Source organism: Cynocephalus volans, chromosome 1, assembly GCF_027409185.1.
Source record: "Cynocephalus volans isolate mCynVol1 chromosome 1, mCynVol1.pri, whole genome shotgun sequence".
NCBI classification, from domain to species: domain Eukaryota; kingdom Metazoa; phylum Chordata; class Mammalia; order Dermoptera; family Cynocephalidae; genus Cynocephalus; species Cynocephalus volans.
The window spans coordinates 36,392,265-36,407,363 of NC_084460.1; the positions used below are offsets into that span (position 1 = coordinate 36,392,265).

A 15,099-nucleotide genomic window follows, 5' to 3' on the forward strand; every position below is an offset into this window, starting at 1 on the left:
TTTCCTTTTTCTTTAAATTTAGTGTTTTTTAGTGACTAACATTACTTGGTAATCTTTAAAAATAACTTTTTTTTAAATTATAAGAGTGATTTATTATGGGAAAAAAATTGGAAAACAAGATGAATAATACACACAAAAACTTAAGTTGCTCATAAATCTACCATGCAAAGATTACTACTTTTAATATTTTGATGTCTATTTTTCAGTCTTTTTTGTATGTGTTTATTTATGTGAATTATACACAGTAATTTTTATTTTATATTATGTCCCTGCTGTACCTTGGGCAATAATAGCATATCTTAATTCTCTGAGGCCTATTTGTTAAATCTGGGCTACAGACAAAATCAAATGACATGCTTCATTCCAGATTGTATTGCTATTCCATGTATTGTAATTATTATGGTTTTAGCCATAAGCATTTGTCTTGAAGCAGAAGTAGTGGGATATTACTGTGAAGTGAACAGGGGTCACCAACCTTGAGTGGATTGACTCAGGGTTTTTAAATTGTAGACTTGAGATACTTTTAGAAGTTGGAGGGTTCTATATGCTGCATGGAAGATTAGGTTCAAATCCTACTTCTGACACCATATGATTTTATTTTTCTCATCTCAGTGGGATGGGATTTCTTATAGCTAGGAGTATGGTCATGCAAATTTTTATCTCCCCAGGGCCTGGCACAGACTAGATGCTTGGTAGATTATGTCAAATGTGGCTTCTTTTGCTATGAGCCAGGAATAGGATGAACATAGACATTGCCTACATATTATTAGTTGTCTGCCATTATGAAACATGTTAACTCAAAATTTAGTAGCTTAAAATAGCAAATACTTATTTTCTCATGTAGTTTCTGTGAGTCAGGAATCCAGAAGCAATACAGCTGGGTGGTCTTGTGTCAGTGTCTGTCATAAGATTACAGTCAACATTGTCAGCCAGGGCTGCACTCATCTGAAGGCTTAACTGGAGCTCGAGGATCCACTTCCAAGATAGTTCATTCACACGGCTATTGGCAGGAAGCTTCAGTTTCTCATTCATTGGCCTTTCCAGGTTCTTGAGTACATGAGTAGTCTTCAAAAAGCTTATATTATCTTTTATTCCTATTTTTCATGAACTTTTTGAAGTACCCTAGTACTAACAGTATGGCAGATGCCCTCCCTCCCCCTCCAAGCAAGGAGATTGCAGAAAGGAAGATATAATACCTTTTATTGACATAGTGTCAGAGGTTTCATATGGACATCTCCACTTCATCCTATTTCTTAGGAATGAGTCGTTAAGTCCAGTCCACACTCAAAGGGAAGGAAATTAGGCTTCTCTTGAAATGAGTATCAAAACATCTATTGGACATGTTTTTAAACTACCACATACATGTTGGATACTTGAGCTTCTACTTTATTCATATTCAACTTTGGGTGCTCTGGCTTCGGTGAACAGCATTTTTTTTTTTTTTTTTTTTTTGTCTTTTTCATGACCGGCACTCAGCCAGTGAGTGCACCAGCCATTCCTATATAGGATCCGAACCCGCGGCGGGAGCGTCGCTGCGCTCCCAGCACCGTACTCTCCCGAGTGCGCCACGGGCTCAGCCTCAGTGAACAGCATTTTTAAGAGGCTCTTGGGGTAATTTTGATACACACTAAAGTTTGAGAATCACTGACCTAAAAAAGTGGAGAGCTATACCATGTTCATGGATCAAAAGACACAATATTGTTTTGGTGTCACTTCTCTCCAAATTGTCCAATGAACATAAACTCTCAGCTGCCTTTTTTTCCCTTCTTAAGAAATTCGCAAACTGTATCTAAAACTTATATGGAAGTGCAGAAGACATAGAATAGCCAAAAAATTTTGAAAAAGAACAAAGTTAAGGTACTTATTTATTTCAAAACTTACTGTGAAACTATTGAAGTCAAGATAGTGTGTGTTTGTATACGGATAGAATAGAGTCCAAACAAGTATAAAACTATGCTATCTACCCTAAGTGAATCATTGTGCAGTGTATGCATAATGTTTCAATAACAATACACTGTGCCCCACAAAAACAAATATAGATAAAATTGAAAGAAAAAAAAAATAATAGGGAGTCCAGAAATAGACCTATGATTGTATGGTCACTTGATTTTCAGTAAAGAAGCCAAGACAGTTTGATGGGGGAAAAGGCCATCTTTTCAAATATGGTGCTAGAACAACTGGACATCTTTATAGATTAAAAAATGAGCCCTGGTCCTTACTTCTGTAAAACTACTAGAAAAAAATAAGAGAAAATTTGTGTGCTCTTTGGGTAGGTAAGTATTTCTTAGGACACAAAACACACAAACTATAAAAGGAAAAATTGATCAAATTTAAAACTTCTGATCTTTGAAAGACACAATTAAGAAATTATAAAAAGGCAAACTAATGACTAGGAGAAAATATTCACGATACAAGTAGCTAACAAAAAAAACTTGTAATTCAGAATGTATTTAAAACTCTTACAACTCAGTAATAAGACACAAAAAATTTTTTTCTTATTTTTTTTCTGAAATGACCTGTCAGAAAAAAAGATTTTTTTGATAGAGGGAAGATTTGAGTAGAAACTTCACCAAATAAAGTATATGAGTGGCCAGTAAGCAAACAAAAAGATGCTAATCATTCAATATTTCTCATCATCAGAAAAATGTGAATTAGAACTACGGTGAGATACCACTATACACCTGCTAGAACAGCTAAAATTAAAGATTCATAATACCAGATGTTGGTGAGAATTTGAATCAATAGGAACTCTAATGAACTTTTGGGGGTGTGGGGGATATGTAATAGTACAACCACTTTGGGATACAGTTTGTTAGATTCCTATGAAATTAAACATACATTTTTCATATGACCCAGCAATTTCACTACTAATGTCTACAGAAAGATTTGTATATGAATGTTTATAGCAGATTGATTCATAAAAACCACTGCCTGGAAACTAAATATCCATCAATAGGTGAAGGGATAAATTGTAGTACAGTATATCCATACAATGGCATACCACTCAGCAGTAAAATGGAACCAACTACTGATATATCCAACAACACTTATGAATGTCAAAAACATGCCGTGTGAAAGAAATCAGACACTAAAGAGTAAATCCTATACAATTTCATTCATATGAAACTCAAGAAATCTAGACAAATCTAATCTGTAGTGCTGTCAGTTCAGTGCTTGCTTCAGGCTGGGGGGTGGCAGATGGGGATTGACTGGGAAGAGGGCACAAGAAAAATTTCTGGGGTGATGGATTTCTAAATTTTGATCATGATGGGGAGTATACCTGTGTATTTGTCAGACTTGTCATATTATCTTTGAATTGTGTATATATATATATATATATTTTTTTTTTTTTTTTTGTCGTTTTTTCGTGACCGGCACTCAGCCAGTGAGTGCACCCGTCAGTCCTATATAGGATCCGAACCCGCGGCGGGAGCGTCGCCGCGCTGCCAGCGCAGCACTCTACCAAGTGCGCCACGGGCTCGGCCTGAATTGTGTATATTTTATTGTATGGAAATTATACTTCATTTAAGTTTATTTAAAAACAGATAATTCCTGAGGTTTGGATTTCCCAGAAACTATATACGTAAACGTCTGATCTTTAGAGTCAGTGTTCAAGATTTATCCCTTTGTATCATTTATAGATTAGGTTTAATACTACAAGATCTAGGGAGAAGAATGTGAAATTGTTGCTTCCTTTCACAGTAAAATTGGCAAAACACTTTCATCATCTCCCCACATGTTAATAACACATGTCTTGGTTTTAGAAACAGGGTGATGGGATATCTTGTCTGGGCTTCTTTTTGAAATGTTTCCTTCCAGTGGAATGTGCTATTGATTATATTATGGCTACCATGTCATTTGAATCCTGTCATTGTGCTTCTTGACCACCTTGTCAAGGTAGGTGGGCAGAAGATAGCTCATGACTCTTTTTAACTGACCCATCTCTTATGGTTACAGATTCTCATAAACACAAAGATAAACACAAAGATCGAGAACACCGGCACAAAGAGCACAAGAAGGACAAGGAGAAGGACCGGGAAAAGTCCAAGCATAGCAACAGGTAAGAGTCGAATCAGGAAGTCCCTCTTCATTCAGCAGTGGGTTGGCCATTACCTGGCTTGTGTGGAATAGGCCTTGTGAGCCACAGGTAAGCATGAATAGCAAAGTAGTCAGACTGTATTTGATCCTAGAGTTGCTAAGAGGGTAGCCTTCATAATTCAGGCCTTACTTTTTTGGGGTGCAATTGTTTAGAACAAGATGTGCAAAGCAAGTATGGTGAATTTTCTTTCACTGTGTACCTCATTAAAAATACAGTTTTTAACTAAGTCAGCTGTGGACTCATTGTAATACATGGTGGCACTTAAGTATCTAGAGAGCTTGTCTTGATAAAAAGCAACTGGATTGGAGGCCTGGTGCCCCACCCCGCCCCCCTTTTTTTTGTATTTTAAAGGGTGTACATTAAAAATTATTAACTTGGGCTTCCGTGGTCTGCAGATCCCTGAAATCATATGCAAAAGGTTGAATATATTAGATTTTCCTGGAGAGTGTTCTTAGCTTTCATCAGGTTGTCAAAGGGGTTCTCATCCTGCAGCTCCCACAAAAGCCAGTGACCACCAGTATAAATGAAACCCAGTAGTGTTGCTTCTGGGATCCAAGCTCCAGAAAGATGTTTTTCTTGTTCATTTTGCTCCCATTTTTTGGTGTAGAAGACGAGTGATTAAGCCCACTTGTTGAAAATGAGGACTTAACACTTCCATTTCAATTTAAAGGCAGTTGTTGGTGAGAAAGCCATATGATATTCCCATAGTGGCTTCAGCTTTGTTAGGAGGGAATGTAACGATCCATCACAAGTGTCTCCATCTTAGAGTTCCTTAGAACTACTTCATTAGCTTGTCTTACTGTTTGTGGACAAGTTGCAGTGAGAATTGCTTTCTAAGTCTGTTTTTTTAAATGAATCATTTAAAATTTTTAAATATTTTAATGAATTCTTTTAAGAATAAATCTTTATGAATCATTAAAAAAAAAGATTAATTTTCTCTAGTGGGGACGTTTCTTCACCAATCACCTACCACTCCTGTGGCCTTTTTCCTCTATCACTCATTTCTGACCTCTGGTTATCTAATTTCCATTTTCATTACTCTAGTGATTTAATCTCAGTAGTTGAATCCATTCTTAGTTCACATGCTTCTCTTCTTCTCCAATTTACCAGCACGTATTAATATTTACCAAAGTTGATTTGAGAGCAGAGAATATTGCCAAGGGTAAAGAAGTTCATTTCATAATGATAAAAAGGGATCAATTAATCTAGAGGACATAACAGTTATGTTTATGCACTAATATCATAGCCTCAAAGTATATGAAGCAAAAATCAGTAGGAGTGTGAAGAGAAATAGACATTTATAATTATAGTAAGAAATTTTTCTACCTCTTCATCAGTAATTGTTTGTACAAATAGAGAGAAAATCATTGAAGATATGGAAAACTTGAACAATATCGTCCAACTTGATCTAATTGACGTATATAGACTTATTTCACCCAACAACATTAGAATATACATTCTTTCCAAGTGCACATGAAATGTGTGCCAAGATAAATCATATTCTGGGCCCAGCCCTCCTTTTAAAAATAATCTTCTCTTGGCTTTCATGCCCTCATGCTTTTCCATCTTTCTGGACCTTTTTCATCTCTTTCTAATGCACATAGTGATTCTTTAACAGTCTTTGGCTGTCTTTCTCTGTCATCTCTCTTGCCATTTACCCTTATCTCACATTCCATATCCAATCTTGTAAACTTCCTTTTGGTTTCTCAAACAGCATGTTTTCTGATACCACTAGGCCTTAAAACATGCTGTTGCTGGTTCTAGAATACTGTGCTGCCCTCATAATATTATTTTAGTTGCAGCTTATACTTGACTTCTTCCATGTATCTTTCTGCCCACCTCCTCATATTAAGTGCCACTTCTGTGAGCTCTCTGGCACCCAGAATATATCCCTATCATAGTTATTACCAAGTTGTGTTGGTATTGTAATTGTCTCTTTTCTTTTCTATATGCCCTACTGGACTCTAAGGTCCCTGTGAGCAGAGTTGGGAGCTTTTGTGTACACTTTACATCCTTAAGACTTAGTATGGTACCTGGCAGATAGCTGGCAGTCACTAATGTGTACTTATTTGAATCAGTGAGTGGATGACCTATGGGTATACCAATTTCCATCTTCTCTTTTCTTCATTCTCACATATTCTCAGTCTTCTCTAGGATAGCTATTAGTTCCCTTTGGCTATCCCATTTTTCAAACAATTTTTTTGTGTGTTTACGGTAAAATATACACAACATAAAATTTACCATTTTTAAATGGCATTAAGTACATTCACAGTGGTGTGCAGCCAGAGCCACTTTCCATCTTCAGAACTTTTTCATCATCCCAATCTCTGAACCCACTAAACAATAACTCCCCATTCTGTCCTCTCGCATCCTAATTTCTGTTCTGCTTCTTATGTCTAATGAATTTGCCTATCCTCGTTACCTCATATAAGTAGGATCATACAGTATTTGTCCTTTTTTGGTCTGGCTTATTTCCTTTAGCATAATGTTTTAAATGTGCATCCATGTTGTAGCATATCAGAATCTCATTCCTTCTTTTGTGACTGAACAATAGTCCATTGTATGTCTATATCACATTTTAAAAAATTAATCTGGTGACGGATACTTGGGATGTTTCCACCTTTTGGCTATTGGTGTACAAAATCTGTTTGAGTCTCTGTTTTCAATTTTTGGGGGTGTATACCTAGGAGTGGAATTGCTGGATCATATTGTACAATTATTTTTCTCCTGTATGCCATGTTTATGCTTTGCTAGTTGATGAGAAATGTGAAAAAAAATGAGAAAATTGTTGACCATGAAAAACTTCATCATCGGAGGAGATGAGAGACACAGATGAAGAAATGCCAATTTTTATGTTACTAGAAATTATCCAAAAAGACTTTAAAAAGAGAGATGTCAATATTTAAAACATAAGCTTTTAAAATCTCATCTTCTCTTGCACATCCTACTTTACCAACCATATTTATAATTGTGGTGGTGGAAAGAATAAGGTAGAATGGCATAAAGGGCTTTGGGACATAAGCTTGGCCCTGCCCTGATTTACAGAAATTATTCTCTTTTTAAAAATGAAGGATGTGATTTTGGTATCATTTTTCTTGAAAAGCTCATAGTAACTTAATAGCTTCCATCTAGGGGAAGTTCTCATTTTTGCCTGTCCACTTAGGTCTTGTGTGATTTTGGCTAGGTTACCTAACCTTCCTCAACTTGGTTTCCTCATCTTCATATTAATAAATGCTTCAGAGCGGAGCCATGGAAGTCAGTAAATATAAAAGTCCTTTGACTGTGAACTGCTCTACAAATGTGAGGAGATGATATTTTGTACATCTATTAAAAGCCTACTTTTCCAAGATAATAGCATAGGCAGATTCAGGAATTTGTTGTATGCACTTTTGTGCCTTTTAATATTTTCTTCATTTGTAATCAAAATACCTACGAAAATAGCCTGTTTGCCAGTGCAGTGTTGGCATCAGAAAAACCTGGCCCAAGTTTCTGTTTACCTATGACTAAATCTAGCCCTTGGTCTTTAATCCACATGTGAATAAGTTTAAGACAGTTTAACCTGATGATATGTTATAAGCAAACTTTTAAATACTTCCTGTTTTGACCTCTTTGCAAACCCAGTACCTCTTTGCAGCAAAGCAAGTGTAGATTGGTTATATTCCAGTAAAATACCGTACACATTTCCTTTTTAAGTGACTTCTGATATTTATTAGTTTTGGGTTTCTTCAGTAGCAGATTAAGGAAACTTTGAGGATTGTTTAATCACCTCTGAAGCCCAGAATAACTGATTTAGCATGTTGCATTCCAAAATGTTTTTGTTTATTCCAACTCTTTGCTAATCAAGGCTAGCTAATTTTGCAGCCATCTGTTATGAGGAAATAAGTGTTTCTAATGTGTTTCTGTGTCCCTTCCTTCTCTGCTAGATAATTAGGATCAATCATTTGTCACCAGGCTACACTCAGGACCTGAGTGAGCCTAGGAGGCACCTTACTCTCCTGTGCAGTAGTAGCACTACAGATTTGATGTGTCAGTGATTGGGAGAGCAGCCTTTCTGTTGAGATGGAATGGGGCTGTGGACCCACTTCCCAGGAGATCCCTTCATAATCATTTGGTTTCCTCTTTATTGTCCTCACTCAAGGTGTAAAGTAAGAGAGCAGGTATTAAAGATCATGTTATCTTGTCTCCTCTTTGTGTGAACAGGAGTCTGAGGTCATGTGCCCAAAGTCACACAGCAATGTGGTAGCAGAATGAGGGGGAGAGACCAAGCAGGTTCCTGAGTTCCTACTACATTATTCCTTCCTTGAAAAAAAATCTCCCTTCCTAAGGAAAGTTAGTTGTGTAGCCAAACTATCTGTTTAAATACAAGTACCCCTCCCTTGTATATATGTGATAGGCTTAGGTTTTAAAATGTCAGATCATCTCAGGCACTGCCTCTTTCTCTTTGGGCCACAAATTCCTAAAAATTTTGGCACTAAAAGTGTTAATCTCATCAAATTCTGACCCTGTGAAAGCCCTGTCTGTGACTATCTCCTGTTTAGCCTGTAACATCACGGGAAGAGTTTACACCAAAGTCAAATTAAAATAATTTATTCTATCATCGTTTATCTCTTGACACTGCTCTTTTCTGTTAACATTAATATTTTACACTTAAGTGTAAAATTTAAATTTATATATTTAAAAAATATATAAATACTCTGAAAAGAAACAAAATGAATACTCTTCTAGATGCCAAGGAATTACTGGGCTTATAGGATCTCACCAGACACCTCTCTTAAAGGGTTGCATTCTTAGTCATAAATTATCTTTAATATTAAATCTCTCATATAAACAAAATATTATTTAAAGCAATTTGGGGATGGCAGCTTGATTTTAGAAAATAGGCTATCGCATAAAAAATGAGATTCCACCTTCTAGTTTTTGACTGTGTATGTCACTAGTTTTAAACCTGGCACTCAGACTGGAGTGACAAATTTGTGGAAAGCTAGGGAAGACAGAGAACTACTGCTGTGAAGTAGTAAGGGAAGTACTTTTCCAGCCATATTGGTACTGCTCATCTATACGTATTGTCAGTGTGAGAAACATCTGAGAACAAGGATGCTTTTGGCTTCTGCTTTCCCATCAGTTCTAAATCCCACCTGAATTAGAATTGAGAGAATGTCAGATTTTAGGAAAATGTACTTGAATTAAACACCTGATTCTCAGATTAGGGGAGAGTTTTCTGAAAGTAATCAAATTAAAAATATGCGCTTGTTCCTTTTTCATGAGCTGTTTGCCGAAGCCCTTCATTTATCTATACAGCCCTGTATCACCCTGTCAGGGGAAATGGACAATTAACATAGGTAGAGAAGGTTGGGTAGTTTAGATAGAAATCAGGAAACTTAAGTACCACTACCATTCACTTGGGAGTCAGTGTGATGTATTGAAAAGCACACTAAAACAGAAGGCAAGGTTCTGTCATTTACAAGTTGTGTGTCCTCATCTAAGCTGCTTAACCTCTCTAGGTCTCATTTTCCATTTTGGTCAAATGTTGAAACTTTGTCAAGGTTTTGAGTTTGTTTATGCAGATAACAGCTCATTGGAAATTGTAACACACTTGAGCTAATGATGGTGGTAATTACTACAAAGCCTAATAGAATATCATACAGATAAATTGGAGCTGTTGATTATGGTAATTGAATCTAATTCAGTAGTTATTGATAACTTCTTTTTTTTTTTTTAAAGATGGTAAGGGGATCTTAACCCTTGGCTTGGTGTTGTCAGCACCACGCTCATCCATTGAGCTAACCGGCCATCCCTATATAGGATCTGAACCCGTGGCCTTGGTGTTATCAGCACACACTCTCCCGAGTGAGCCACAGGCCGGCCCAGATAACTTCTATATTTCAATGATATCTAGCCTTATTATAGTGTACTATAACATTGTTTTTAAGATTTCATGGTAGAGACAGTATTTGAACTAACCATTGAAAGATGGTTAAGATCTTGACAAGGGGAAGGTGAAGGTTAGAAGGAGAGGCGTTCCAGACAGTGAGAGAAGCATAAAACGTGGAGGCATTGTAGTATATGCTTTGTTCTGGGAGGAATCCAGTTAGGTGGATGCCTGGATTACACAGTGTGGGATAATAGAAAAATGAGGTGAAAAACCCAAAAAAGGTGACTTGAGACAAAACTGTTAATTGCTCTTTCAAGAAGTTGGAACGTGATTCTGACTTAAGCAAAAAACCACTGGAAATGATTGAGAAAGGGGGATATAGGACTTAGCCACAAATAACATGAGGAGCCTAAGAAAAAGAATTCCTATCTTGTGGACAACTAGGTGGCTGTTTACGCTGTTCATAGAGATAAGGAACTTAGGGGGATGAATGGGAGTTCAGAAAGCGTACTGGTTTGGCATCTTTGGACACATCCCTTTATCCTCTCTGGCCTGCAAGCAAAGGATTAAATCATTTCTAAGATTCCATTCAACCCAAACTTTCAATAATTCTATAGTATGAAACACTGTAATCCTTATGATTTTGTTTAGTAACCTATAATGTTGATGGGCATTAAGAAACCTTCATTTCTTAGAATCTTTTGGAATCTAGCTACTGCACTCTTTTCCCAGAGGCAATTTTTGAAATTACCTGGAATTTTTTATTTAACAAACATTATTTAAGCTTTAACTGTTTGCCATTGATTTCCCTCCTTCCACGCTTTTGAAGCCCTCTCGTCACAGGGATCCCCTGTGATCAGTTGGCTATGACCTGCAGGGGTCTGTTGCCTTGAGGAGTAGGCAATAGCTGGGCCATTAGTGTCTAATGTTCTCAGAAAATAAGGAGGCTCTTTCTACCCTTAATAGTGCTTCTTTTTTTTGCTTTGGGAAGTAACAGAGTGGTCAGGTGCATGACTCTGGAGCCAGATTGCCTGAGTTTGTTTGTTTATTTATTTAGTTTTATTAGTTATGAATATTCATGGGGTACAAAGCAAATTATCACCACTCATGCCTAAGATGTGATAGCCAGATGCATACTGGCAACATGCCCATTACCACAAATTGTTGATTATACTACATGTCCCCCACCCAATTATCCCCCCAATTATATCCGACCGACCTCCAGACTGCCTGAGTTTAAATCCTAATTCTCTCTCATTAGACTTGTTTCCTTGGGAGAGTTACTTAATGTTGTTTCTGTGCCTAAGTTTCCACATTGATGAAATGGAGATTCCAGTACTTATCTCAGCGTTTTGTTACAGGGATTAAATATGCTTAGATGAGATGAGTACCTGGCGCTTGGTGCTATTCAAGTATCTTTTAAATACTTTTACTGGTGATGGAGGACAGATTTAAATGGTTTCTCATAGACAACATTCTAGCTTTCCAGAATATCAGGCATAGGTTTTTTTGGTTTTTTCTAAAGAGACGACAAATATTTTTCCAGGGCAGAAGGGAAATAAATAACTTTTCCCTCCTGGCTTTTTGCTGCCATCACCCTACTTCTGCCCATTCTCTTACCCTCCTGCCTAAGTGCCTTAGAGAAATCCTGGTCAACCTTTTCTGTTGTCTGCTTAACTCCAATGAGAGTCACAGACTAAAGGTTCTGCCATCATCAATTTAAAAATAATGTGGGTTACTGGTTTTTTGTTGTGGAATTTAGCTAATTGAAGCATAAGACAGGTATGAACATGCTCTAGAAAGGTGGCTTTGAATCTTTTCCATTTGTTCTCTTTAACATTTGACTTTTGCTTATCCAGTCTGTGCTGGTGTGGCGGAATCTTATCCGCAGACAAGAGCCAAGTACTGATGCTGAGCCAAGTACTCAGCATCTGTGTATAGCCAATAATTGGGTATTTTCTCTTTCAGAGATAGTTCCTCATGCCTGTGGGGTAAATCCATATTTTATCCAAAAGTGTGACCATTACAGAGGTTCTAGGAATGCTGATGTCTATATTTTGGCCTTCAGTGTATCCCAGACTAAACTGATTCCTAAAACATGTTCATCTAATCCTTGGGATCCTTCCTATATGGTTGGTATTATTAAGCCTTTCTTCTACTTTATTTGTGTTATTAGCCCTACTGAAGTTTCTTTTTTCTTTTTTTTTTTTTTAAGTTTTGAAAATCTTGTCTTTATTTTATGTATTTAAAAACTTGAACTATGAGAGCAAAAATACTGTCATTGGCAAATAGTACAGAACTAATGACCTTTCAAAGAAGAAAAATGATCAGTAAATTCAGATTATTTAAAAAAATCTATTTTCAGACTAAACTAGCATTATCCATTCACATTCTATCCACCTACCCACCTATCCCTTCATCATTTATATTTGCCCACCACCATGTAAGCTTGTGATAACTAAGATATGGTTTATGTTCCTAAGAAAGTCACATTTTCAAGGAGGAAACAGATATTAAAATGGTCACAGAACACCTTGTGATAAGTGCTGTGGTAGGTTTTATTTCCTCATTAATATGCTTTCAATCTTTTAAGTAACTAGTTAAATCTGCAGTGTGAAACTTATGGGTGGGAGTTGCTGCACAATTAAAGGAGTGACCACAGAGGCAATTCTATAAAATTGTTCAAATTTGGTATGACTAAATTTTCCCGTATGTTGTTTTAAAACAGGAGAGTCTGTTAAAAAAGAGTATTTACTGTGCCTAAATGAGTGGCTGTTTGACTCAGACTTAGACATAATGATTATAAGCTTTCATGTATCTATACCCTGGGTTTCTCAACCTTGGCACTATTTCTATTTTGGGCTGAATACTTTTTTTTTTTTTTTTTTTAGTGTAGGTGGTTGTCTTGTGCATTTGTAGGATATTTTATCAGCATTCCTGGCCTCTACCCATAGATGACAGTAGTACCAGCCCCCCCATTTGTGAAAACTGCCCCCACTTATGACAACTGGACAGCATTGCCCCAGTTGAAAACCACTAATGTATACCTGAATGTCAAGCTCCCAATACATCTTATCCTATTTAATGTGTGTAATACTGATCTGGTTTACTGGTCAGTCCCACCTTTCATTTAAATTGAAGCAAATAAATCTGCTTCAGTTGTTTGTTAGTTTTCGGGGGAGGGAGGTGTGGGCAGTTAACATTTGTACTCTAAGAGCTTAAGGCATTGTACTAATAACTGGCAACTTGGGCTAGTAACTTTAAGCTCTCTCTCTTTTTTTTTTTTAAATTTTATTTTGTCGATATACAATGTGGTTGATTATTGTGGCCCATTACCGAAACCTCCCACCCTCTCCTCCCTCCCACCCAACAATGTCCTTTCTGTTTGCTTGTTGTATCAACTTCAAGGAACTGTAGCTGTTATGTCTCCCCCCGCCCCGTGTGTGTGTGTGTGTGTGTGTGTGTGTGTGTGTGTGTGGTGTGTGTGTGTGTGTGTGTGTGTGTGTGTGTGTGTACTTATTTATTTATTTTTAGCTCCCACCAATAAGTGAGAACATGTGGTATTTCTCTTTCTGTGCCTGACTTGATTCACTTAATATAATTCTCCTCAAGGTCCATCCATGTTGTTGCAGATGGCAGTATTTCATTCGTTTTTATAGCTGAGTAGTATTCCATTGTGTAGATGTACCACATTTTCCGTATCCACTCATCCGATGATGGACATTTGGGCTGGTTCCAATTCTTAGCTATTATAAAGAGTGCTGCGATGAACATTGGGGAACAGGTATACCTTCAACTTGATGATTTCCATTCCTCTGAGTATATTCTCAGCAGTGGGATAGCTGGGTCATATGGTAGATCTATCTGCAATTGTTTGAGGAACCTCCATACCATTTTCCACAGAGGCTGCACCATTTTGCAGTCCCACCAACAATGTATGAGAGTTCCTTTTTCTCCGCAACATCGCCAGCATTTATCGTTCAGAGTCTTTTGGATTTTAGCCATCCTAACTGGGGTGAGATGGTATCTCAGTGTAGTTTTGATTTGCATTTCCCGGATGCTGAGTGATGTTGAGCATTTTTTTCATATGTCTGTTGGCCATTTGTATATCTTCCTTAGAGAAATGCTCTTTTGCCCATTTTTTAATTGGGTTGCTTGTTTTCTTCTTGTAAAGTTGTTTGAGTTCCTTGTATATTCTGGATATTAATCCTTTGTCAGATGTGTATTTTGCAAATATTTTCTCCCACTCTGTTGGTTATCTTTTACCTCTGTTATTTTGCTGTGCAGAAGCTCTTTAGTTTGATATAATCCCATTTGTTTAATTTTCCTTTGGTTGCCCGTGCTTTTGGGGTCGTATTCATGAAGTCTGTGTCTAGTCCTATTTCCTGAAGTGTTTCTCCAATGTTTTCTTTAAGAAGTTTTATTGTTTCAGGGTGTATATTTAATTCTTCAATCCATTTTGAGTTGACTTTAGTGTATGGTGAAAGGTATGGGTCTAGTTTCATTCTCCTGCATATTGATATCCAGTTCTCCCAGCACCATTTGCTAAAGAGGCAGTCTCTTCCCTAGTGTATAGGCTTGGTGCCTTTGTCAAAGATCAGATGGCTGTAAGTGTGTGTGTTGATTTCTGGATTCTCTATTCTATTCCATTGATTAAAGTCAGGTAGTGTTATGTCTCCAGCTTTATTTTTTTTTGCTCAGCGTTGCTTTGGCTATGCATGGTCTTTTGTTATTCCATATAAATGTCCGGATAGTTCTTTCCATTTCTGAGAAAAATGTCATTGGAATTTTGATGGGGATTGCATTGAATTTGTATATCACTTTGGGTAGTATGGACATTTTCACTATGTTGCTTCTTCCAATCCAAGAGCATGGGATATCTTTCCATCTTCTTGTATCCTCTCTAATTTCTCTCAGCAGTGGTTTGTAGTTCTCATTATAGAGATTTTTCACATCCTTGGTTAACTCAGTTCCTAAGTATTTTATTTTTTTGGTGGCTATTGTAAATGGGCAGGCTTTCTTGATTTCTCTTTCTTCATGTTCACTATTGGAGAATAGAAGTGCTACTGATTTTTGTGTGTTGATTTTGTATCCTGCTACTGTGCTGAAATCATTTATTAACCCCAAG

At 37.0% G+C, this 15,099-nt stretch overlaps 1 protein-coding gene across 1 annotated transcript in view; it reads left to right on the forward strand.

Moving 5' to 3' along the window:
• TOP1 (DNA topoisomerase I) overlaps window positions 1–15,099 on the forward strand; it is a 98,749-nt gene that overhangs the window by 23,073 nt on the left and 60,577 nt on the right. Inside the window, exon 3 of the mRNA XM_063101068.1 lies at window positions 3,958–4,060. Within this exon, the coding sequence (XP_062957138.1) occupies window positions 3,958–4,060 (103 nt within the window). The remainder of the gene's footprint in view (window positions 1–3,957; window positions 4,061–15,099) is intronic.